Source organism: Ostrinia furnacalis, unplaced genomic scaffold, assembly GCF_004193835.3.
Source record: "Ostrinia furnacalis isolate ACB-3 unplaced genomic scaffold, ASM419383v2 OfSCF5082, whole genome shotgun sequence".
Taxonomy (NCBI): Eukaryota; Metazoa; Arthropoda; class Insecta; order Lepidoptera; family Crambidae; genus Ostrinia; species Ostrinia furnacalis.
This window is the reverse complement of record NW_021135321.1, coordinates 385,295-412,243: the sequence shown is the minus strand read 5'-3', so window position 1 is coordinate 412,243 and position 26,949 is coordinate 385,295. Positions and strand designations below refer to the sequence as shown.

The 26,949-nt window shown below is 38.0% G+C and overlaps 1 protein-coding gene across 2 annotated transcripts; it reads left to right on the top strand.

Moving 5' to 3' along the window:
- The first annotated feature begins 11,010 nt into the window (after positions 1 to 11,010).
- Positions 11,011 to 21,167, top strand: LOC114360568 (mediator of RNA polymerase II transcription subunit 13). Of its 2 annotated transcripts, none has more exons than XM_028315305.1 (3): positions 11,011 to 11,095; positions 17,571 to 17,828; positions 18,749 to 21,167. In XM_028315305.1, exons 1-3 carry the CDS (start codon positions 11,053 to 11,055, stop codon positions 20,644 to 20,646), a joined length of 2,199 nt encoding a protein of 732 aa, XP_028171106.1. In that variant the 5' UTR covers positions 11,011 to 11,052; the 3' UTR covers positions 20,647 to 21,167. The 2 variants fall into 2 exon arrangements, with proteins under 2 accessions (XP_028171106.1, XP_028171105.1); XM_028315304.1 differs by having other exon boundaries at positions 11,035 to 11,095; positions 17,571 to 17,798.
- The last annotated feature ends 5,782 nt before the right edge of the window (positions 21,168 to 26,949 follow it).

The window sequence follows — 26,949 nt, the reverse complement described above, 5'->3', positions numbered from 1 at the left end:
ACGTACGATGTGCATTAGCAGTGGCATGGGAGGATAAGAATTTACTCTATCAAGGAAGATATTTTATATTCATCATATGTACTTTAATAGGTTCTACAAATGTACTATGGTCAATTTGCGCTTGCTATCAGGACAGAGTCATAATTTAATACTGACTCTCAAGTTGTTACAATACACCTACAAGAAAAACCATTTATTTCTTTTTATTTAGACTTTTCCTCCGCTGCCCTCATCCATGCTCTTCACGCGACCTTCACCAGATCCGCGCAGGACCGTTCCTTGTGGAAAACCTTGGAGGATGCCTTTGTCCAGCAGTGGACGTCATTCGGCTGAAACAAACGAACGAACGAGACTTTTTCACATAAAACTGATATACTGTGCCGGACTTAATGCCGGGTGGCATTCTCTACCAGTCAATTCATTCTTCATCATCCAAGTCATTATTCATCATCATCAGCCTAACCAGTCTATATGGAATTATGTAGACCTCCCTGAAAGAGAACCCTGAATCTGATCTTTAAGCTATTCTTTTCCAACCGATACCCTCAATAACACGCGTGTCATCGCTGGATCTTACTGCACAAAGTGTTATTTCTATTACACAAATGCAACTACCATACTGTAGTAAAGACATAGTCCTTGCTTCACTAACAGAATCACTTAATAAGCCAACGATTTCGAAAATTTCTTCATCTGTTTGAAAGTTAATTTTCTCTGACCCGTCAAGTATAACTACCTTAATGATAAGGTCGAGCTTTGATGATAGGCCCAACCAAGCCGTTAATACATCATTAGGTAAGTGTGATAGTTTAAACATAAGAGTGGTCGCAATGTAAAAAAATAAATGTTTTTCTTTCTTTCTTTCTTTCTTTCTTCTTTCAATGTGCGTGTAACGTTAGGCGACTCAATGAACTGTAAGTGGCTGGGCCTTAANCTTCGAGACAAACATATGGCAAGTGCTGAGAAGAAACGCCGGAACAAACTCAGTCACCACTTATTGCCAGGAATTATCTAACGGTAAGAATAGTCAAATTTAAGTACATCAAATATGTGCAGACTGAACTGACCACGCATCCTTGTCATCAAAGTCAAGTCATCAAGTCAAGTATAACTACCTTAATGATAAGGTCGAGCTTTGATGATAGGCCAAGCCGTTAATACATCATTAGGTAAGTGTGATAGTTAAGACATAAGAGTGGTCGCAATGTGATGTGCGTGTAACGTTAGGCGACTCAATGAACTGTAAGTGGCTGGGCCTTAATAAGTTGAAAACGAAATATTAGGTCAGCGGGTTGATGCTTGAATCGATCGACATTTAACTAACTATTAAAAATTAAATTTTATTTATTTTTTGTACAAGTTATTTTACTTTGCATGTAATTTATGTAGGTAAGTAAGAAATAATCTAAACCTAAACTCTCCATATGAAAATGACTGATTTGTGAAAAAGTTTCAGATTGAAGTTTCGAACAAGTCAATTTAGTAGATAGAAATGAGTCGTAACTATTTAAATGATCAAACGAACTTACCAAGTGAAGTTCGATCTAAATTATCCTGTTTTCGCCGAAGAGATTTAATTTACCATGTAGTACCCCTGTACGACAACCCAATCCGCACACAATATTCAGCGCAGTAGTAGTAAAAAACAAAAGAGCGGGCAACCCCACCCCTACCACGCTGTGGGCTCGGTGTCCGAGCGGTCTCATTATATTTAGAGAAGAGATGACATTGACGTTTACCTCCAGGGAAGAAGATATAGAAATCTTNTGGTCGAATATTTTGTTCTTAAGGAGCCTCTACATCTCATACTTAGTCATAGTCTAAGGCGCATCTAGCCTAATAAACTGGAGGAGCATCTAGCCTCGATATACTAAGTCAGTCACAGTCATAGTCATGGTCATGGTCATAGTCATAGTCATAGTCATAGTCTAAGGCGCATATACTTAGTCGTAATCAAAGGCGCATCTAGCCTTGTTATACTTAGTCATAGTCAAAGGCGCATCTAGCCTTATAAACTGGAGGCGCGTCTAGCCTCGATATACTAAGTCAGTCACAGACATAGTCATGGTCATAGTCATAGTCAAAGGCGCATCTAGCCTTGTTATACTTAGTCATAGTCAAAGGCGCATCTAGCCTTATAAACTGGAGGCGCGTCTAGCCTCGATATACTAAGTCAGTCACAGTCATAGTCATAGTCATGAAAACTGCACCTCACTTATACTCCTTTTCTCTCGAAATAATACGATTTATTCACTCAAATTTTTATCTTCTAAATATATAAAAGGAGAAACTGACTGACTGACTGACAGATCAACGCACAGCCTAAACGGCTAAACGTAGGCACTTGAAATTTGGAAGGGACGTAGTTTAGGTACCGTAGAGGTGCACTAAGAAAGGAATTCCCGAAATTACCACGGGAACGGGAATTAGCGGAAAAATCCTTTTGTATGAAAAATCTAAACCGCTTAAGTTAGATGCTTGAAATTTGGTGTGCACGTACCTACCTTAGTAAATTTAAAGCTTAGGTACAACAGGATATCGTAAAATTCCCACGGGAACGGGAGTTAACCTCTTTCTCAAAGTTGGACCTAACTATCTGGACTCTTGTCCCAGGTATACACAATTGTCAACAACTTCGAGTGTAGTCTCCAACCTTCAGAGGAGTGGGTGCAACACGGACATTTGACATGATTTTTGTCTTGTCCATGTTCATTTTGAGACCCACTTGTTGAAAGGCTCTACGGAGGCCATGACTCCGATATCATCCCTGATATCGCGACTCCTTGGTCATCTGTATAATCTGCCGTAGCGTACCTGTGTGTGTACCATAATACTAAAGCCTTNTGTTGGGTCTAATTCTCGTCACTACACTGCACAACTTAAAATAATTACGTTTTTTGTCGGTAAAAACGTCCTGGTGACGTCACTTAAGCATTTTTCTTATACTGCGTGCGGTCGTTGCGCGTGCGCACAAAGGAATGAGACCGCTCGGACACCGAGCCCACAGCGTGGTAGGGGTGGGGTTGCCCGCTCTTTTGTTTTTTACTACTACTGCGCTGAATATTGTGTGCGGATTGGGTTGTCGTACAGGGGTACTACATGGTAAATTAAATCTCGGAGGCGAAAGCAGGATAATTGGAAGACAGTTTTAATAAATTCTATAACATGGATAAGCCACAGTCTTAAAATGCTAGTAAACCTAAAGAGATATTCGAAGCATGTAAGTTTTCTCTCTAACGATTCATGAATCAGCACCATGCAGCTCGATGCACGAATAGTTTGCGACATAATTATCAAGATTGCATCCTCTAATGTGTCTCAAACTTGTTCCAAAGAGCCAGGCTGCACTCGGGCGCTGCACATGCGACTCTTCCGCGATGTTCATTCTACTGTGAATACAGGTCTGTATCTGATAGAAATTTAAATTTATAATTGTTTTTTTGTTGCCAATAACAATTATCAATTAGGGAAAACTTGTTATTGTAAAATAATTGCAACAAATCGTGACGTGGAATTAATTTGCTTAACCTTTTGTATTTACAAGAACTTCGTCAATCAAGGATATTATTATGATGGAAAATAACTAGATTTCTTACAAGGACGAAATATATTTCACATAAAGCTCGTGTTCAGCAAAAGCGAAAGACCGGTAATGCCTTTAAAGTTTGCTCAACAGTAATAATAATTAATATTTTATAGGCAATATAACCGGTGCGGCGTATTCGATTACATTTCATGTTCGAATCGACTCCGGTCGAGAATCGAGCAGCAATTTGTATCGATTATTCAAGTGTCATAGTTTCACAAGAGTTCATGTGGACTCAGCTTCACGAGCGGATGGCGTTACACGGCGCTCCGTGCGAGCGGTGAGGTACCTACTTGTGAAATATTTGTTGCCATTTCAAATTGTTTCTTAGATAAATAATTGCTCGTGCGGGCGATGGAACCTTCTCCGTGAGATGTTACATTTTAGGGTTTTGATATTGTGTTCTTGAACTTTTATTATCATTTCTTCTTTGATGACCTATGACACACAAATTGAGGACAAGCTAATCCCAAATTAAACTGAGGTGATGATACTTTTATTTAGAAAACAAATGAAAATTTTGCACAAAACAGTTTACATGTCGAATAATAATTAAAAACCACTAAAATAATGTATTTTGCATTTATGTAAAGAGTCAGAGAGGTCACATTTTTATTATGTTCTTGAGAAAAGTGAGGTAATATTTGAAACGCGTGAAACACTAACAAGAAAAACATTGTTTCTCGCACTACACATTTGTATGCCGTACCTATTTTGCGTAACTTCAAAACATGGTTACGTTTGCGACAAATAAATAAAGCATGTGAATTAATGAACTTTCAGTCGAATGAACCGCGTGCAATGTTTTACAAAAGGTATCAGCCTTCTACAAACCTGTCAATAATGTGTTAGCTCTTATTACACGGGCCAAAGTTTATCAGGTCACGGTGATTTATGCGTCGACGTGTCTCGATACTACAAAGGGGAAGATGAATGAATGTTATCGCGACAATACCGATGTTATGCGCTCGAAAGTCGTCCTCTGTCGATCATCGATCTATTAGTGTTGCGCCATTACATCAATCGTTAGGTAACATCTTCAATATCACTACTTACCCAGTAACGAGTACATCATAAGGTACGGGTCATTTGGTTTATGGTGAGGTGCGAATGGTAAAGGTTAAGTAATTAATAACCTCATCTAAGGAGGAAGGTATTAATTTCAATACATTGCATAAGTTTGAAAAGTTCATTGTTGAAAGAACATACCTCAAATTCATATAGTGAAATCTAACAAATAATAAATTAAATTCTTCTCACCAATCTTATACTCGTACTAGCGGCCGCCCGCGACTTCGTACGCGTGAATCCCGTTTTTCCCGCTAATTCCCGTTCCCGTGGGAATTTCGGGAATTCCTTTCTTAGTGCGCCTCTACGGTACCTAAGCTACGTCCCTTCCAAATTTCAAGTGCCTACGTTTAGCCGTTTAGGCTGTGCGTTGATCTGTCAGTCAGTCAGTCAGTTTCTCCTTTTATATATTTAGATGTATAGTTATTTGCAGACGTTTACGTAAAATGTAATTAACACGTTTCCGGAAAACAAGACATTTCCGTTATCATTTTGACATTTATATTGTTGGGCGTGTACAAAACCGACGCCTAGAATCAGTCGTACCGTAGTCGTTGTTAATTATTACAATACCTACTAGAAATTTAATGAGAATTATTGCCGTTCCGAACTTCCGTTCACATGGGTAAAATGTATATGCCTGCATGCCTGCCTCGCGTCTATACTTCCTGTAATAATCAAAATTCTGACAAAGGTATAACAGTATTTCCTATTTGTTTTTCTCACCATCTGCTGATACATGTAGATGAGCTTTAATTCGTATTATGTTGGTTTTTTTAAGTAAGAAAGTAGTATAAAATATCTACTTGTTACCATACAGTTAGTACCTACTTTCAATTTTCCTTTTAAGAAAATAACGTTCCACATGTTTTCCTTTGGCGCAACTTATGTTAGTTTTGCCTGGTTTTGGTGTCAATTTTCCCACTGCACGAATTAAATTGTGAAATTAAACGTAAAAAAACTGTGTGATTAAATAAATTATTCAAAAAGCTAATGAGTTGAAGCGGAATGCGTGCGACAGTTTATCAGTGCATCGTGCTTGGCGTGGCGCGCGTTGCACGTTGGGCAACGAACACTCGGCGAGCACGATTACTGCTCTTCTCTGGGCGACAGTTAAACTGGGTTGTCTTTTTTGCTATGTTTCATTAAATTACTCAAGTTTATGATAAAACTTAGATATTAGGAGAGCAAAAAAGAGTCGATCGATTGCAAGTTTAGTTGCTTCAAGTATAGTAATAATAAAGTGAAGGCATATTTGGAGACATGATTGCTGTAAATATTCTCAAATCTTTACAAAAATTCTGAGAATTTTACAGGCTGTTGTTTAAATTTACACACTGATCCAGTTTTTAAAAGGTAGAGAGAAGATAGTATAATAGAATTTTCTAGAAATTAAAATGATACAAGTCACAATAGAAAGTTAATCACGAACATTAAATTATAGTTATCATTGGTGTTAAGCTGCCAAATCTTAATTATCATATTTCACTGTGTAATGAAACCTAGCGTGCCCATAATTGATCATCACAGATTTACTATGGGGCTTTACGTGTGAGAGCGTGCACGAAGTCAGTACAGTTGACTACATTATATCCTTTTACACATCTTTAAATAACGAAAAGTATCATAGATGTTCCGAAAAATCCCAGTTATGCTGAAATCTGACTATATTCAGATACCTGAACAACTTTCCCCAAGAAAAATAATTGATTTTACAAACCGATTTGTATAACTTTCAGGTTATCGGCTATTGTTGTAACTCATTGTATATTATAGGTACGAGTGATATACGAGTAGGTCTCATACAAGGTCTATTCGGCTGTGAGATGGTTGAGGCTGTATGTCGAGCATGTCGTCTTCACGGTCAGCTAGAGTAATGGATTCCCTGTACCGAAAACCTGTTCTAAAGTAAATAAATATAATTATATTCTAATATTATAACTCGTTCGTTAATAGATGGTGGGTTATTAGGTCAACTAGGTGGACCAACGATCTGGTGAAGGTCGCTGGAAGAACCTGGGTCCTGTCACCGCAGGACCGGTCGTTATGAAAATCCTTGTGAGGCCTTTGTCCAGCAATGGACGTAATCTGGCTGAACGGTTTAATGTTTATATTTATAAAGTCCGTGCCAAGAACAACTGTAACTTCAGGAATAAACTAAATAATACTTTTTATGATTCTGTTTGTGTTAACAATATTGGAGCGCTTACTGACAATAATTAATGATATATTAATCTTTGATAAATAGAAACGACAAGTTTGCCGGGTCGTCTTCGGTCGTGAGAGACTGTTCGGTATTCTGAATATTTTCTCTCGGGTTTATAGGGCCAGCGTGATAGGTGACGAGCCCTACTTGGCATCCCGCGATGTGCTTTCACAACAATTGCACTACGAAACATTTTCTTGCATTGAAAATATGCCGTTGACAGTCATGACTATTGTTACATGACATCACTGACTGACTGTGCTTAGAATTAATCTGATAGTATTTGGGAAATATATTTATTTAAATGTTATTTTATTCTTTTTATATCGTTATACATTTTCTGTTAATAAAACCTAGTACCACTCTAATTTGATATATTTTTTGAATACACAAGTATATTAATAAGGACTCATCGCATGGCACAGACATCTATAAGGTATAAGGGTTTTCTTTTTCAGTCAACAATTGGGCATAAAGACATTCTTCTCCACCTTGTGGTACAGGAAAAATGCAACTAAAACACAAATACATTTATTTAATAACTTTTATCGTGTGATAGCTCCTACGATTCAATACTTGATTCACAGTTTGGAATTTAGGGAAACAATAAATACAATGAAGCGTTCAATCTTGATTATTATGACGCATCGCTAATGTTTCTATTAATGTTTGATCAAGTAGGCGGAGAAGAATCCATCGTAGGCGCAATCGTGAAATCCCACGCATGAAAAGATACAAAATAACATCAATTAATTTACTATTGTTTATTATATAACTTAACGAGGCACTAAAGATAAGTGTGTTATGTGGATACTAAATATGAAAATGTATGACTCACGTTAATAAATATTCATAATGTGAAGAAAGTTACAGCAACTACAAAGTGTGACGCGATTCGACATAATTTCTCGGAAAAATTTAATTTTTTTTAAATTTTAGTCAAATTAACCACGGTAATACTTATGCTAGTGTTACCGTGATTTAAGTGACCAATTATATTGAAATGTTTTTATTATCTGCTTAAAATTATTACAAAATAACCTATTAAAAACAAAGGCAACGTTATTAAAAAGTAAGTAAATTGCAATTGTCCCAATATAATTGTCTTTTTTAGTTGTAAAATAAATGAAAAAAAATATACATATTCTTCATGTATTGCATCATCAGCAATATTTCACCTAAGGGATATGAAAAAATACATTATCTTACAGTTACTATTTATTATATGTATACATCCCTGAAAGTTTTTCACAGATGGTAAACGAAAAAGAATTCATTTTTGTTTCTTTTCTTATTTATACTTTGGAAATCCGTAACAAAAGAATGAATTAAAAAAAACTTCTTTTATGTGTCATTACTTAGTGCAACTTTGGAAATCCTTGATACGAGTAACTACCTATTTTGAAAGAAATCTGTATGAATACTAGAGTTCCGTTAGTTTTGTTTCCTAACGTTTCCTTCCTATTTTCCTTGAAGCACTGAAAACTAAATAATTCCTTAAACTTTGCATAACAATATGAGCTTTGAAACAGTAGTTATCTGATCGTCCGCGTGTCACGAGCGTTGCGCAAGCCGTAGGTGCGTCACGTTAATTGTTCGCGAGATAACCGACAGATGCAGATGTCACAGACTGATACTGAATGCCGGAATTTAATTTAATTCTGCGGAACTAGTCTTGGGTTAGGTCACGACATGGGTGATAAAGTCGTACCAGAGCAGAGACTGAAACTTTCTGATGCTTATAAAAGAAAGTACTGCGATATGGCATTGTGTTTGTGCCTATAGATACTTTTGTGAATTGCGAGTATTTCTATAAATTACTAGCTGACCCGGCGAACTTCGTACCGCCTTAGCGTAGAGATTTTCTTAATATTTTTTTTCGTAAGAACCATCCTTGGACTTCCACAAACATTTAAAAAAAAGAATTATCGAAATCGGTTCAGCCGTTCACACGTGATGCCGTGACAACGCGAAACGGGTTTCATTTTTATATATATAGATTACTTATTTTAGGCATGCTCTTATACCGATTATATCAAAAGTTGATTTGAAATTGAGAACATATATTTTTGCGTTTTTATGCAGGCTTTTTGTTAGGAGGATTATGCCCTGTACATTCTCGCCATCTTCCTTGTAACAGCTGGACTTCTATTACCTACATACATGTGGTACTATGGAGAAATAGTGGAATGACCGAGTAGTAATTAAATCTAATAAAATTGCAACTTTCCATTCAACTTATGTCAAAATTTTAATTTTTTCGAAGCAAAAAAGCACTAAATATAGCTACATTAACATAGTTTCCTATCTTAATCATCAATACTTTCATTTCACGACTTCCTGGAGTTATTTAAAATTACAATCCAACTTTAATCGCCGCTGATGCGTTGATGTCTTTTACTCGAAGTAGCTTTGACGCCATATTTTACCGATAATTTGAAATAATTCACACGATAATTTGGGTTTGTTCATAATAACATGTTCTAGCCGATTCTAACAAGCAGCGTGACGTAACGATGAAGCGTGGTCGCGCGTAATGAGCAGAAGACAATACTGCGGAGATAGGCATCATTTATGGCTAATAAATCACGCGTACATGGAAGATGGTACTGCCCACAGTCTATTTTCACCAGCATAGAATTGTGATGCGGAAATAAATACATGATTTTTTTTTACATGTTGAATTACTGACTTAATTTTCATCAGATCACGAGTATTGTAAGTGAAAATCAATTACACCCCATCCAATGCAAATGATGATTTTTCTATGAGTAAACAAAAACCTATCACATTCAATTTGTTTAATGTAGTGAGGAAAACAAAGAATATTTTTCAGTAAGTCACTAACCGGCGCAATTCCCACTCTAAACTTTTGTCATCTATCTATCTATAGCAGCCTTTAGGGGGCTCGCATTCGAACATAGGCCTCCTCTTCAACCCTCCACCGACTTCTGTCCCTGGCCACACGCATCCAAACCAGCCTGCTGCCGGATGTCATCTGTCCACCGTTTAGGCGGTCTTCTCCTGCCGCGGGTGTTGTTGCGGGGTCTCCACTCCAAGGTCTTTCTGGCCCAGCGACTCTGGTTCATCCGTGCAATATGCCCTGCCCATCTCCATTTACGGCTCTCAATCTCTTCCACCATGTCGCTGACCCCCGTCTTTTCTCTGATCCACTCGTTCCTTTTGTGATCTTGTAGGGAAACGCCAAGCATCTGTCTTTCCATTGCTCTTTGTGCGACTCGGAGTCTCTCAGCAGACTGAATCACTTACGCTCTTCTTTTTTACTACCGTCTCTCCAGTCAATGTTATAGCACAGAATAATAATAAGTACTACGTACAGAAGTTTTACTTCGCGAAGGTATTTAAAAAAATGTATGCTCAATGTCATTAACAATATGGTGTAATTTAGCCTGTCTCAAGAGTCTAGCACCATTTTGTTGACAAACGTCAGTGATCGGTACTGCGCCGAAGCTATAGGGCTGACTTCGGTAAAATGATGTGACGTGAGGTGCCAAACTGCAGAAAATGGCTTAGCATGAATTATCATGAATAATATTAACTACTTACTCGTATTTACCTCTCAGTGTCTTGAGGCAACTTAAAAAAGTACAATCTGTGTTTTTATTATTATTTAGGCAATTAAATACTGCACAGCATTTAGTACACCATTTTCTTTATTTTCTTCCATCATACACAAGAATAAGCGTGCGTGAGTCAATGTTCGCTCGTATGTGAGGCCTGTCGAATAGTAGGTATCCTGTAGGTGGGCCATCGTCCGTGTTTTGTTTTCGATGTTAACTCGCGGAGATGAACAGTGTGCTTACCATGAGTTTACGTTAAGTGTGCTCGCTAGCGACTGCGTAAAAAAATGACATTAATTGTATGAAATATTGTGCAGCGCCCCTAGCGGCTACTTTCTAGAAACAAAATCTCCATAGAGATTTTTTACGTTTTCGCTAGCGAGCACACCTAACGTAAACTCATGGTAGGTACACAGGCCTGGTTATAGTAGCATTGTGAATAAGCATCGTAACAAAGGAATGTCCGCATACCTCAATTAAACATCTCCGCATTTTTACACTGTGGCGTCGCGAGCGGGCGGGCGGCGAGCTTTCAGCGCCCCCCTCTTTCGGCCGGGCGGGCGGCGCGCGCGCGGCACCTGCAGTCCCTTCGCGGCGCACCAAGCGGCAGCATGCTTCCCGTGTGGATCGCTCTAGTGGTGCTCCCCATCCTCGGTAAGTCCACCGAGTGTGAAGTGACCAAGTGATCGTGAACGGTAACAGGACTCCGTGAGAATTCAACAGTTTCAATTTTTTTTTTACGTTCCTGTGAGTCGAATCGTGCAGTGCGGTAACTGATATGCGCGTGCGAATCTGCGCGCACGCACGGATGTGCATACGAATGCGTGGGAAATAATTGGATTTACTAGGAAATATTTTTATGATTTTCACCTTTTGCATGTCATGTTACGTAAGATGTGGGTTGTGCGTATAAAATATGTAACGTTGCCTTATTTCCATAAAAATAATGGGTGAATTAGAAAAAAATAAAATTTATATGAATTTCAAGGTCTAATTTTGTCTAACTTCTTAAATTATAATGGTGAAAAAATATCAATTAAAAATATAATTGGTGAATGACAATAAAGCGAGCGGCTTTTTAACATAATTATTTTTATCGATGCCTTCATTAGCAAATATTTTCTACTTACAATAATTTAATAAATTATGCTATTCAAAGGTTCTTGCAACATCGACCAAATAAACACATTATCGTTGTAATAATAGTGATTGCTGCTGAAATATAATAACAATAAAACAGAAATGAAGTGTTAAAGCGTTGATGTCAGTGAATGGATTTGAGTTAATACACACAGTCGCAACGCTCAGCGCGCAAATTACCATCAGCAATTTATTTAATAAAAGACAAAATGTAATCTCAGAAACTTCAATTTCATGTTTGCTGTAATTAGGTCATCGGTCATGATGGCTGCATAAATCTATTTCGTAGCTTCTTACATAAGATTGCAAATCTTGAATAAAGAAGCCATCTCATCAACTATTGACATTCCAGTAAACTGTCACTGATGATATCTCATTTAAGTATCGTCCCAGAATGTGATGAAGGCATTTGTCAGCTATGAATGTGTCAACACTCGCAGCGTGGTCGTGCATCTTTTGCATAAGAGGTAGTTTATCTAGAAGCATTCCAGTAAACCCAATACTAGCCTTATAGAGCTTTTCTTGAATGTTGTGATTCCATTGATGTTTTTCAGAGAGCGCCGCTGCCCATTCTCTGTTTGATGTGTAGTCCCTAAGTCGCCTCTTACGACACCCGCGGGAAGAGTAGGGGTTGGTGACAAATGTATTCTGCTCGAAAGCGGCGCTCTCTGAAAAACATCAATCTTTTAAACTGCAATCTCCAACCCGCCTGCCTAGCGTGGAGATTATGGCAAAACCCTCCACTATAGTGGAGGAGGCTCATAGTCCAGCAGTGGACTGTAAAGGGCTGTTGATGATGATGTGATTCCATTACTATATTAAATTTTAACTTCATATGAAATTGTGGTTTTGAATGGACACTAAAGAAAGTCACATGTCATTCATTAGCTTACTTTGTTAGCAGGTATAGGCAAGTTTATTATTTCGTGAATTTTAGAGGGAATAGTAGGTACCGAAATTAACTGAAACTAACTTCATCATTTACACTTCAAAGTATGTAGTGAAAAAAAAACAACTTAAAACTTTGTTATCAATCATAAAAAACATAACCATCCGTCTGGCGCAGTCGGGTAAAAAACACCTTAGAGGCAGTCATAGCATACAAATTGCCTCATGTGCTACCGCGAGCGCATGTGCAGACGATGCAGGCCGCGCGAGCGCTTGCGCAACCGATGCACTTTCCATTCGCCCCGCGAGACGCAGGGCTGCCGCAAAAGGTTAACTTGTAATATTACTTCTCTATACTGCACAAGATGCGTGCGAGAATGTTAAAGACAATGAAAGTATTAAAACGTTCCTTGTTCTTGAGTTTTCTGACCTCGAAAATTGTAGTTGTTCATCAGCTCACAATTTGTTTGAAACTTTGAAACAACATATTGTATCGAAATATTTTTTTTTAATTTAAATTATAAATGAGTTTAATAATTCGGTAATAAATTAATGTTTTTACTTTTTCTTATTTATAAAATTTAACTTAAAAAAATGTATAGTCTGGATATGATTTATGGTGTAGTAATTGCATAAAATTTTGCGAAATATTATGTCACATGAGGTCACAGATATTCCGAGATAAATGTTCCAAGAAGCAACCCTATGCAAGTCGCGCATCGCAAACGCGGCAGATCGCGCGCGCCGCGAACATCGATTCCCCGGATTTGCATAAGTGATTTTCTCACGGTCCGCTCTCCGGGCGATCTAGGGCGGCGTGACGGTCGCCAGAGAACGGATGGGTCTCTCAAGGCTGCTCAAACAAACCTTGCTCATGCAGATTTCATAAAACCACGAAATTTTAAATCCACACGACTAATGTTAGCAGAAGCTCACTTTCTCCGACTAACGCGATTGTGATCTATTGTTGATATTTCCGTCTCGATTCTTTCCTCTTTCAAAGTAGCATCATTTAGTCGAGAGCGGTCAAAACGGTCATTTGTGGTGTAACACCGCATAGCAACTGCAATTCATTATAGAGCCAGCGCAAAAAGAGGAGGAATACGTATAGAGTCATTATTAGCTGAAATATTATACGCTTAATTAGCGCCGTGCAAAATCACGTTTTTGTTGGGTTTTAATTGAGCTTGCCTAAGCCGCACACCAAACCATTATTCAAAATTCACAATACCTGCCCAATGACAACTGTTATTTCTTGCAACGTTATTATCTCGCGTGAGAAATACCATACGAAATAGAAAAAACAGATTCCCCGTCGCGCCTTTGTGTCACTCAATGAATAAAATGTACAAGTTATTGAGTCATGCTCAAGTAGGATTGATCGGTTATGAATTACTGATTCATCAAAACAATGTTACGTCACTGCATGAATACTTGCGAGTGCATTAGCATAATTTGAGAACACTGACAATATTGCACGTTTACAAACAAACAAACAGAGTTATTTCCGGTGTTACAAATGTAACCACATATTTGCGACATTGGCAAAACAAATACATCTTTCGCTATGGGCAAAATAAGTAAAAAAAATGTAATATACCACAACAATGTCATTTCATGCTTTGTCAAGATGATATGAGCCGAATCTGTTTATGAAACGAAAACCAGGCTAATAGCCACCCGTATGCGGTAGGTACAAGTACCACTCATTACGAAATAGTTTTATCTTTGCGCATACCATCATCCAGCAAAACTAACTATGTATGATTGTAAACATCATTGCTTAACCTTTCAACACTTGGGGTGAGGGGCAAGTAACAAGAACTATCGATTTCAATAAGGCTGCAGTTAAGTCAATTACGGGATGCTCTTCGCGGCTCTAATTCGCAATCAAGTGGTATATTTATCAAATTATTGAACTACACCTCAAACGTGACATATCGATTACTTTAATTTGATGTTCGCTCACTAATAAATGTAAATGGAGCAATCTGGATCGAGTCGTAAATAACTCAATCACATTTCGAAATATCGGCTTGTCACTGGCTGCTTCAAATTCTGTGCGCAAGATTCGCTCGCGTAGTAGGTGCATATTTACATAAGAGTACAGTACCGGCCGGTACAATAACGAAAGTAACAGTAGGCTCACAAATAAAATAAATAAGCAATATAAACGTAGACAGAACCAGCTATATTTATCTTTAAAATACTTTTTCAAGCTATCTAGCACTGGCAATAGAGTGTACCAGCTAATATGAACACTTTAAAATTTTATTCAGCAAAAAAATAAATAGCAAGCTAGATACATATTAGCTACGTACTACGTTCGAGGTACCTACTACGATTTCGTCAAGGTCATAAAAAAATTGTGGTAGGTGATCTTTTAGAAGAAAACCTATTAATAAATTGCGATTTAAGTTTCTTTCCAAACGCTATTATTCTGTTTACTAGAAATTTTTCAATTCACTGGAAAATTGTAACATCAGCCTCGGCAAAATTCGTCAAGTAAGAGAAAATTATCAATAACTTATAATAAGTCATAAATATTTGAATTGTGTTTATTAAAACACCATTCCCAGTTCGATGATAGCAGTTAATTTAGTGCTATAGATTTTGACTTTACGACTGTCGAGATTATTTGAGTGAGCCTACTAGTATAGATCCACCTGTGGCGTGCGTGCGCTGACCTTTCGCCGAGGATGCGGCACCTTGCGGCTGGCTGCGCTTGCGCAAGCGACGTTATCTCACCCCCGCGCATGGGAACCTCATTAGCCTCGGCTGGGGAACAAACGGACATCAAGCCGAATAACCTTTTTGTTTCAGTTCAGTGTCTATCTTTAATGAACATTTAGAGTTAACAACATTATAACTAAGAGAACGCACTTGCTTAATTGTGGTGCATGGAGCTTTGTTTGGTGGATTTGTATGTTAAAGAAAAATATTATAATACAGTAAAAATTGCATTGAAACGTGACATGATTTTCGTGTTCCGTCCGTATAGATCTAATATCTACTCATAGTTTGTGGCCATTCATAATCTCTTTACGTTGAAGAGTTTATTCACAGAAGTCTACTATGCAAATGTTTATCTGTCGAAAAATGTATTTCAGTTAGGTACTCGTACATGTCTTGTTCGCAAAAGATAAGTTTCACATAATTTCCCTTAACAAAGTATTATAAAAATGCTCGTAACTTAGAAACTTAGTTTCTGAAGAAAAACATGATTAATGTTATAACCATAATATAAAATTTTCGTATCTAAACATACAAGGTAAACAAGCTCGAATCCATTGGACTTAACTTAGCCACAAATCATCCACTCAGGAGACTCAGACATTTAATTATTACTTTTGGTAAAACCTTAATTTATCAGAATTATTATAACTATATAACGTTGTAATATACTTTATAAAAACCAACATATAAACAATAAACATAGCTCACGACTTACCTTCCTAGAAACATGCAAATCTTTTTGCCATTCAATCTGAATACATAAGTATTCTCATAACGTCTTGAGACATATACCAGTTTATGCAGAAACTATAGCATTCAGGATTACACGTGTTACGTATATTATTACGAAGGCGTAAATGATTTCTTACGTGTCATCATAATTATATCAGGCTGATCTTCATTAAATTACGCTTGCGTGGGAAACATTAAATTAGTTTAAAGTGTTATCTGCAACTAAACATGTATGCAAAGTGGGCTTTGAAACAGGTACTTGGATAAGATCAGCTGTTACATTAATTTACTTGTGAACTCTACGTTTCGCTTGTCTGCCTTAATTTTAGGTTATCGTAATAAATTGCTGTACTGCTATAGTTTATGAGTAAAATACGGCAGTGGGCGGTTCGGTATTTTACATCAGTGTCAGTTAAACTGTCTAAAATTATCTAAATAATGTTCTTAATGTAACAATACTGATTGTAAAAATACTTATGTAGATACATTGTATTTTTGCTTTGCAAGTAACTTGGCATACTCAATATAGGTAAGTACTTCTTAATGCTAGCAAATGCAAGTTACATTGACCATGCATACAATATCTACATATTACATGGAAAATAACATCCAGACACCTATCTGGAGTTACTTATAATAATCTTCTAAAAATTTAGATACTATACAATAGTAAATAAGCATTAACCATTAGGTACTACATCATCAGCGTGACTCCAGCACCCAATGCTAACCATAATCTTTAGATAACGATAACGACAGCGCATGACCTACACGCTCTACAATCGATGCACTCGGTTCACACGGGCCGGTCACGAATTACAGTTAGAACACGTTTACCCCTTACAAGGCAATCGCAGATTTCATCTGATTCATCTGTTACAATTTGTTTACGATGTGATTGCAAAAATATTACTTTCGTAATAATTTATTGGAGCCAGAAATGTAAAACTAGCTCTTGAGTTAATATACTGCCTATCAATACACGTACGAGTAAGTATTGACAATTGGCAATTGAATGATTGTGATTAATAGATGTTGTAACAATAGCTATATAACTGAAGGAATCAAATCAAGTTCAAGCCTCGCCATTAATCTAACCAATAAAGATTTATAGTACATTTCATTTTAACACTACAAGACTCATATTTACAGATTTGAATTTAAATAAATTGATACAGAGAGGATAGAATACATAAATAATACCTACTAATTTATCTAAAATTTCGAGGCGTTTGCCTTGTAATTGTAAGACACATTCGTTTTATGATTATTCATAAAACGTTATCATTAGCACACGATTTTTGGCTAATTTGTGTAAGTAGTCGACTCTACATTCAATTCTGTACAACCTTAATTTAAGTTTTGAGAAGAGTAGGTAAAGTTACTTAGCTTACCTATTACCTATGCCCGTACCATACCGAACCATAGCTTACCTATGCCCGTTTTCACCATCAATCCCTAATTTTTAAGTGACCCCTATGGAAACAAAATTCCTGTTATGTGTTACCATAGGAGTCACCTAAAAATTAGGAGTTGATGGTGAAAACTGGCACTAGAATTTTAAATCGAACCTTTGGTCCTTCCAATTCAATAAGGCAAGTGTAATAAAACCAATTTTATTTAATTTACACAGGGGGAGCCGAAAGATTCAACTGTCGTGGCCGCATACTTGGCGCGTACTACGCAGACGCGAAAGCAGCATGCAAGGCGTTCCACGTATGCGTACGAGTGGCAGGCGGCGGCGTGAGAGACTTCAGGTTCTATTGTCCCCCGGGGACTCTGTTCCACCAGGAGGCCCAGACTTGCACCGACTGGGGTCTTTACGAAGACCCCCTCGCCTGCCCAGCTGAAATCTACGACGGTCAGTTCGATCTCTACAAGATAGGATCCGGTGAGCCGCTTTGCAACTAACACGCACCCACAAGTATGCATTACGCACGTCTGTTTTGTCACTAAGCATTTTGAGCCAGTTCTATACTTGTGAGTGCAGCTAATTAGCACTAAATTATTGTAAGTATCTTATTTATGTGTTTAGTTATGTAAGCTGCGAACGTACACGCAATATATAAAATTCAGTAACTGTTTAAATTTTAAGCAACAGACTATAGCGACAATAAGAATTAAATTGACAGTAGACTTTCAAAGTCAATTATGTATCAATTTATAAATTTACCAATTATTCTGTCACTGAATATGGGCACTAAAATATTTTATTATCGTTCTTCAAATTTCATTCTGAAGATGTACGAGTGAAATTTTGATTTATTCATAATGTTGTAAAATATATTTAAGTTTAGTACCTATTTAATATCTTGAACGTGTAATAATTTTAAAAAACTTTCTATTATGTAGCAAAGATTTTTCTGGTGACTGCTACTGCTAAATTGTGTCGCCTATTAACTACCTAAGTAATACTGTTTTACCAACAAGTAAGGTTACAGTGATTGAATGCAGCAGGATATTAGTATAATAAATGATTAGCAATTGGATAAAAAGACTCATTAGTGGTTAATAACAATACTTCTACCATAGTTCAGCGTGTGATCTCAGATAATCGTATAAGCTATGTTTCAACATGTCGTTTGAAAGGTTAACGGTGGCATTTGGTAACGGATTGCAGAATAACGCGGCATTAACTGAATATATGCTTGCATTGTGCTGCTTGAAGTACAATGAAACCGCATATTTTACGCTACAATCGTTTGGAAAAACATACCTATTTGTGCTAACTATAACCTTAACGCCATGACGCTGCTAGATCAAATAGCTAGTATGATAATTTGTGTTTTAATGTTGACCTTTTTCGCACAGGTTATGATACGAAGAAGGTGTCGTCTCCTGGCAATCGTGACGAAGAATCTGACTTCGGTCTCCAACGTGCCGAGACTGGAGACCGTCGCTTGTCTCAAAACAATGGAGCATCTGACTTGAGGGCCGCGCACTCCTCGGACTTCTTCAGCGGGCAGCGCGACCGCGGCCGCGACGACCCGGCGCCCGCTCCTCAGCAGCGTCAACAGCAGCAGCAGCAGCAGCAGCAGCAGCACCAGCAGCAGCAGCAACAGCAGCAGCAGCAGCAGCAGCAACAGCAGCAGCAGCAGCCTCAACAGCAGTCTCCGCAGCATGCACCCTCTCGACAATCCTTCAGGAGACCGACGACTCCCAGAGCTGTCCCAACTACGACACAGTACACTAACCCGCCAACTCCTCCACCGGAACAGTCTAACCCACCTTTCTATGATAACTCCAAGCGAAAACTTGTACGAAAACGTCCATTCTACCCCACTTACACGACTACAACAGAGCTAACCACCACAGTAAACACCCAGCCACCTTTTGTGCACCCTGAACAACAGGCATTCCAAAACTTTAACCGACGTGTTCCACTAAATAGGCAAGCTGACCCTGTTAACGTTCCTCAGCAAAATCGACAAACTATACAACCCGTTAATGTACCGGCACAGAATAATAGACAAACAATACCACCAGTCAATGTACCGCCTCAGTTCAAAGAGTACAAAGAGGAGTACGTTGAAGTACCTCGAGTTACTCCAAAACCTAGTAAATTAATCCAAACTAATCCAACCCCATCTCCATTTTCGCAATCCACGCCAGCAGCCAATTTCAAAAAGAGTCTGGTGGAGCTATACAATTATGACGCACAATCGACTCCCGGTCTCAACACACCAAATGATCGTCCTTTCAAGGTGCATAACAGTTTTAATGTTGCAGACATCCCGAGGGAAAATTACTTCCGGGCGAAAAACCCTAAAGCAAATAGCCCAGCGCCCACAACCCTAGACTATAATTCTCCCGCACGTGTAACAACAAGCACCCCGGTTTTCAAGAACTACAATAGCGTATCATACGAGCCCGAGAAAAATAATTTTATAAGTTCAAAACAAAACTACTTCACTAATCCATCAACTCCACCATCTACCACTACATATACAACTACCAATCGGCCAGATCCCTCGTTAAACCTAAACACAGTGGCATACAACACTAATATCGGTTTCGACGCTCAGCAGACAAATTATGCAGATAGCGATGAAGACGACGGCCAGTACCGCCCACCACAAGGAGAAGACGATGGTCAATATCGCCCTGAGCTATATGAACGTGAACGTGAGCTTTTGTCGGGAGCACACTCATTGAACATAGCTGCCAGTGGAAATCGACTTCCAGAAGACCAGAAACCAAAGGGCAAAACTCAGCCACCATTCAAACCCGTTTCACAAACAGCGGCACCCCGGCCGTTCAGGCCAGCCCCGACCCCATCGTCTTCTCCAAGGGTTCCTGAAAAAACTTATCCTACGACGATCAGACCACAAACGCAAACACCGCCACAATCACAGCGTACATTTGATTATTACCAGACCTACACGACGACATCGCGGCCTAGTGAAGCGTCAGCCGCTACGTTTAATTTAGATGGTGAAAATTTCCCTGTAAGGCCAACGACGACCTATGCCCCGAGGAATCCTGAGCCTCGACAGCAAACGCGAGCCTCCACAGCGCCGCCCGCGCCGCCCACGCAGCCACCTGCGCCGCTGCGCCCCACTAGCAGTACACGACCTCCGTTCTTTGCGAATCCCGCCAGTAACAAGGAGAATGCGAGCTACGATTACGCATATTACGACTCAGACCCAGGTTTCACGGAATACGATCATATAGGGGAATTCGGCAAAACTAACAAGAAGACAATATAAAATGCAAGTCTTTAACTTAATTCACTGCCATTAAATTAGTCGCCTCTTTGGATACGTTAGTTTAATTTTTGTACAGTTTCATCTTCTGATCCGATTGTGTTAAATTATTTAATAAGATAAATTAAAAAATTAAATTGTTTTAGAGTTTCAGAATGTTTCCACCATTGTAAATATTATCTCATCACCATCGCGTTAGACTGATTACAAATGCCAGTTCTATAGTTATCTAAAGAGGCTCTCCGTAGTTACCCTAAATTATTTGTGATATTATTATTGATGTTTATTGGATTAAGTGGTTACCTTATTGTAAAACCTTTATACGTTGCTTAAAAGTTTTGGTTGACCACCGATTAAATTGTAAAAGTTATTTGTTTCAAATTGATCAACCAGAACTTTGTCCATGTAAGGTTATGAAAAGAATGTACGAGAATTTGTACCTAAATTCAGCTTAACTGCCAAGAGTGGTTTTACGAACATTTTAGTTATATTGCCTATCTATGTACAATAGAATAAGTTATGACCATAGATTGTAAAATAAATTCATTGTAAATAAAGTTTTTAAAACAGTAAGTAATTGAGTTTTATCATAATTTTTCCCATAGTACCTACTTACTCAGATATAGATGACCCACGCTGAACTGTCCCGCCAAACTCAATGACAGGGGGGCGCTACCATCGTTCAACTATATGGTTTCCAACATGGCAAAAATTTGAACCAGCGATCCGGTATTGACGGTGGCGCCCCACTGTCAATGTCATCGACAGGACAGTCCAGTATTTTGGAACTATATACTCGTATTCGACAAAAATCCAACGAAAGTAAATAATCATTCAGTAAAGAGGCTAATAATCTTACCAATATCTTTGTGCTGCGCCCATGAAGTATGGAATAGTATACAATAGAATAGAATACAAACACATTTCGCATACCCAGAAAAAATATATCGGTCCGAACTGTAAATGAAAATCAGCTTCACTAAACATTCAGGAAAGCCTTACTACAAACAGTACAGTTCCTACTAAGTCAAATTAAATGAAAATACTTCAGAATAGTCCAGTAATAAAAAAATAAAATACAGCAAGCATACTTCATTAAAATTCCAGACGAAATAATATGTATCTTAGTCGGGAGTCTAAATGATAAAATTGCATTGATGAACTCGCATTGCGCAGGAGTTTTCACGTCAAAAGATTTACTCTTTGAACAGTAACGCCATCTATGGTTTACTCTCTACACCACTTAACTGCCATTAATGTTAGCTCTACTAGTTAGGTATATCGAATGAAGTAGTTACACATCATTTACCAAGATGTCACTATTACTTATTGTTCACTTCAACAAAACTTTCCATGTTCCTCCTATCCTGAAAATGTGTTCCAGGCACCTCAATACAACTAAACAGAGATGTTACAGCAATCATTAACAATTTGCAGATGTCTTAACAATTAGGTACTTTACCAATTTATTATAGTACAATAAGAAGGCAAAATAAATAAACGTCTGAAAGATTTAATAAGGTTTTCTTTTATAAAGGTAAAGAAAGGGAAAGTCTCTTTGAACCCTAAGTTTGAACCTATTTATTCATCATGTTTAGTGGAGCCATGAGAAAATGATAGTACCTATCTATGTTTGTGAACATCGTCATCATTCAGTATTCAATTTATCGGCTGATGATTGATATTCGATGAAGTCACGAACCTATATAATTTGTATTGACGTGGGTAGGTGATGAAGCAATAATTCCTGTCTTACCAGATACTACTACGTGGCACTACTAGTACGAGTATTACTCGTAAATGATCACGACCATCCTTCGTGGCATAGATACTTAATATTATTTTTTATCAGCTTTCTGTCAACTTTAAGTTTACATAATTTATTCTATTCACTAGATGTGCCCGCGACTTCGTACGCGTGAAAATAGATTAAAATAACTAATATTTCCCATTTTTGCAACATTTTTCTTTACCCTTATTGGCTGTAGGATGATGTATACAGTGTGTCCGGGCTTGTAGTGATCAAACTTTAAGGGCGAAATCTAGGAACAATTTTATCGATAAAAGTACTTCAAATTTGGGGCTTGACCAATTTATCGCAAAATTACAAGGATTTAAGTTTTTAATTTTTAGTTTTCACCTCTTCCTTCAAAAACAAGCGAAAGCGTGGGTAGCTTAACATTAATAAGCAAATATTTTATATCAGGCGATAGCCAATAGAAATATGTATTAGTAGAAGTAGAAAACAGACACAAGTTTCATACATTTTATGGAAGTAAGAATGGATTTAATTAGAAAAATACATGACTTTTTTCACTTCTTTTTCAGTTATTTTGCAATACAAGAAAAACAAGGTCGTTAAAGTATGTTTTTTTGCATTGTATTTTTAGTATTTGAGCTATTCTACAAAACGAGTGTAAATTTATTAGTCTACGTCTATTAGTTTCGACGTAATTGTTGAACAAAGATACCCCTTCCCAGCCGCTTCCATAGTGCGTCGGGATAGGTTGTGTGATTCTTTCAGGCAGTGCATTTTCGCATGTTAGCAGCGCTATGGAGCCGGCTGGGAAGGGGTATCTTTGTTCAACAATTGCGTCGAAACTAATAGACGTAGACTAATAAATTTACATTCGTTTTGTAGAATAGCTCAAACACTAAGAATACAATGCAAATAAAACATACTTTAACGACCTCGTTTTTCTTGTGTTGGAAAATAACTGAAAAAGAAGTGAAAAAAGTCATGCTTCTAATTAAATCCATTCTTACTCCCATAAAATGTATGAAATTTGTGTCTGTTTTCTACTTCTACTAATAGGGTAATTCCAGGATACATGCCCCAGTGGGATAGGTGCCGCGATTTTAAGTACACTATGTTACAAGCAACTTAGCCTAAATTTATAGTACGTATAATAGAAAGGGACATCCCCGTACCACTTTTCGCCTCGCAAACCATCAAAGAGTGCATTCGTTTAGCCAGTGAGAGCAAATTTATATCTTCCGCGGTCAGACCTTAGCGAGCGTCGAAATAATATTGGTAAGTATCTTTAAATGGATAATTTTTTTGTCAGCTGTAAAATGAAGCAGATTTTTATATAATTTGATAGACTATCTTATAAGTTATACGGGATAGCTATGTTTAATTTGATTTTTAGTGTTATTATATTTTTTATTAAAAAGGCACCTATCCTATACTAAAAGGATAGTTGCCTAATTTTTTTTGGGTATAGGTTAGGTTAGGTTAGGCCATGTCCCATGCACCTAGGGGCATCTATCCTAACCTGCTCTTTTTGTCACAGGTAGCAAGTAAGAAGAAAAAAAGAATGTAGTACGGCTAACCTTAGAAAAGTAATAAATAGGGTGCCCTTCTGATCGAATTACCTTTTTACCCGACTGCGCTAGAAGGTAGAATAGTATTATTTTTAATAAAAAATATTAAATTTCATTTTGAATTCATTTAATAACAAACAATCTTAAATAATAATACTTGGCTTGTTTGATTTCAAAATGCATTTNTGGGTAGCTAAACATTAATAAGCAAATATTTTATATCAGGCGATAGCCGATAGAAATATGTATTAGTAGAATTAGAAAACAGACACAAGTTTCATACATTTTATGAAAGTAAGAATGGATTTAATTAGAAAAATACATTACTTTTTCACTTCTTTTTCAGTTATTTTCCAATACAAGAAAAACAAGGTCGTTAAAGTATGTTTTTTGCATTGTATTTTTAGTATTTGAGCTATTCTACAAAACGAGTGTAAATTTATTAGTCTACGTCTATTAGTTTCGACGTAATTGTTGAACAAAGATACCCCTTCCCAGCCGCTTCCATAGTGCGTCGGGATAGGTTGTGTGATTCTTTCAGGCAGTGCATTTTCTTTGTTCAACAATTGCGTCGAAACTAATAGACGTAGACTAATAAATTTACATTCGTTTTGTAGAATAGCTCAAACACTAAGAATACAATGCAAATAAAACATACTTTAACGACCTGGTTTTTCTTGTGTTGGAAAATAACTGAAAAAGAAGTGAAAAAAGTCATGCTTCTAATTAAATCCATTCTTACTCCCATAAAATGTATGAAACTTGTGTCTGTTTTCTACTTCTACTAATACATAATTTTATTGGCTTTCGCATGATATAAAATATTTGCTTTTTCATGTTAAGCTACCCACGCTTTCACTTGTTTTTGAAGGAAGAGGTGAAAACTAAAAATGAAAAACTTAAATCCTTGTAATTTTGCGATAAATGGGTCAAGCCCCAAATTTGAAGTATTTTCGTCGACAAAATTGTCTTTAGATTACGCCCTTAAAGTTTGATCACTACATGCCCGGACACACTGTATAGCCTAAAGCCTTCTAGACTATCCAACACAACAATATTTTTAGTAGGTATTTCCTGAGATTAGGCGGTCTTCGAGCAGTGTGTGTTGCCAGTGTTGACATATGGATCCGAAACGTGGTCGCTTACTGTGGGCCTCATAAGAAGGCTCAAGGTCACCCAAAGGGCGATGGAGCGGGCTATGCTCGGAGTTTCCCTGCGTGATCGAATCAGAAATGAGGAGATCCGTAGGAGAACCAAAGTAACCGACATAGCTCGCAGAATTGCTAAAATCAAGTGGCAGTGGGCGGGGCACATAGCTCGTAGAGACGATGGCCGTTGGGGCAGGAAAGTTCTCGAGTGGCGACCACGGGCTGGAAAACGTAGCGTGGGCAGGCCTCCTACTAGGTGGACCGACGATCTGGTAAAGGTCGCGGGAAGAGCCTGGATGCGGGCAGCGCAGGACCGTTCATTGTGGAAAACCTTGGGGGAGGCCTTTGTCCAGCAGTGGACGTCATTTGGCTGAAACGAAGGGGAGGCCTTTGTCCAGCAGTGGACGTCATTTGGCTGAAACGACGAGGGCGTTCAAGCAAACAAACTATTCAGCTTAATATTTTACTATATAGCTGCGGTATGAACAAAAAAACTTGACCCATTGGGTATTTCCCGTGAACTTAATCTGATACAAAAACCTAATGTGGCTTGATAGCTTGTAATCTTCGTGATACTTTTTACGATAGATAAAATTAAGCAAGGGGTTTCCCATTCTCTTTAGGTTATTTAATAAACTAGCTTTCCGCCCGCGGCTTCGCCCGCGTGGAATTTTGTCTGTCACAGAAAAACTTTATCGCGCGCGTCCCTGTTTCAAAAACCGGGATAAAAACTATCCTATGTTCTTTCCCGGGACTCAAACTATCTCTATGCCAAATTTCATCAAAATCGGTTGCGAGGTTTAAGCGGGAAAGCGTAACAGACAGACAGACAGACAGAGTTACTTTCGCATTTATAATATTAGTTGGGATAGTTGGGATAAATAAATGTGGTTGTCGTTGTGTGGGTGCATGGTGGCGTAAAATGGCAAAAGTGGTCAGTATCTTGTTTAGAAATATTTTGCCCATTTGTTTTTAACATACCTAATACGAGGGCTGCACTAAAAGTATCGGGAATGGAATATTTCCACTGTTCCAGTCATATTAAAATCTATTTAATTGCAAACTCCAGGGTTTTAAAAATCGTATACCATTTATTTATTTAAAAAAAGATTCTCGGTCGTATCACAAGGTCTAGTCAAACTTGTTTAGTCGTTGAGAAAATGGAATTGACTCGAGAAAATTCAAGAGCGATGATTTATTATGACTTTCGGAGTGGTTTAACACAAAAACAGTGTGTTGACCGGATGATTTCTGCATTTGGTAATGAAGCCCCATCCAAAACCACAATTTATCGCTGGTTTCCTGAATTTCAACGTGGACGTGTCAAGCTCAGTGATGATCCCCGTCAAGGTCGTCCAAAAACTGCAGTCACCTAAGAAAACGTTGATGCTGTGCGTAAGCTGATTGAAGAAGATCGACATGTGATATACCGCGAAATTCAGGCAACTTTAGACATTGGCATGAGCCAAATACAAATAATCTTGCATGAACAACTAGGTGTAAAAAAGTTGTTTTCCCGATGGATACCGCATTCGCTCTGCGAAGAGCAAAAAGCGGCTCGCGTTACTTGGTGCGTCAGAACTCTCGGGAGATTACATGCAGGATCCTCAAATGCTGTATACAACATCGTATCAGGTGACGAATCATGGATATACGCGTACGAACCCGAAACAAAAAACCAGTCACGAGTTTGGGTGTTCGAAAATGAATTAAAGCCAACAAAAATTGTTCGTTCACGGAGTGTTGCAAAAAAAATGGTGGCCACGTTTGTCTCCAAAACCGGCCATGTTGCGACTATTCCTCTTGGGGGACAAAGAACGGTTAATGCAGA